At 68.6% G+C, this 726-nt stretch overlaps 1 protein-coding gene across 1 annotated transcript in view; it reads left to right on the forward strand.

Annotated features, from left to right (window-relative positions):
• ADORA2A (adenosine A2a receptor) overlaps nt 1–726 on the forward strand; it is a gene marked incomplete at its 5' end in the record, with an annotated part of 5,907 nt that overhangs the window by 4,751 nt on the left and 430 nt on the right. Inside the window, one exon of the mRNA XM_006768775.1 lies at nt 1–723. Within this exon, the coding sequence (XP_006768838.1) occupies nt 1–723 (723 nt within the window). The remainder of the gene's footprint in view (nt 724–726) is intronic.

The raw sequence follows: 726 nt of genomic DNA on the forward strand, positions 1-726 counted from the left end.
GGTACAACGGCCTGGTGACGGGCGCCAGGGCCAAGGGCATCATCGCCGTCTGCTGGGTGCTGTCCTTCGCCATCGGCCTGACGCCCATGCTGGGCTGGAACAGCTGCAGCCGGCCCCGCGAGGACCGCAACCTCTCGCAGGCGCAGGCCTGCGGGGAGGGCCAGGTGGCCTGCCTCTTCGAGGACGTGGTGCCCATGAACTACATGGTCTACTACAACTTCTTCGCCTGCGTCCTGGTGCCGCTGCTGCTCATGCTGGGCATCTACCTGCGCATCTTCCTGGCGGCGCGGCGGCAGCTGAAGCAGATGGAGAGCCAGCCGCTGCCGGGCGAGCGCACGCGGTCCACGCTGCAGAAGGAGGTGCACGCCGCCAAGTCGCTGGCCATCATCGTGGGGCTGTTCGCCCTGTGCTGGCTGCCCCTGCACATCGTCAACTGCTTCACCTTCTTCTGCCCCGGGTGCCAGCACGCCCCGCCCTGGCTCATGTACCTGGCCATCATCCTCTCCCACTCCAACTCCGTGGTGAACCCCTTCATCTACGCCTACCGCATCCGCGAGTTCCGCCAGACCTTCCGCAAGATCATCCGCAGCCACATCCTGAGGCGGCGGGAGCCCTTCAAGGCGGGCGGCCCCAGCGCCCGGGCCGGGGCGGCTCAGGGCAGTGACGGGGAGCAGGTCAGCCTGCGCCTCAACGGCCACCCCCCTGGGGTGCTGGCCAACGGCAGCG

This window comes from Myotis davidii, unplaced genomic scaffold (assembly GCF_000327345.1).
Source record: "Myotis davidii unplaced genomic scaffold, ASM32734v1 scaffold43, whole genome shotgun sequence".
Classification (NCBI taxonomy): Eukaryota; Metazoa; Chordata; class Mammalia; order Chiroptera; family Vespertilionidae; genus Myotis; species Myotis davidii.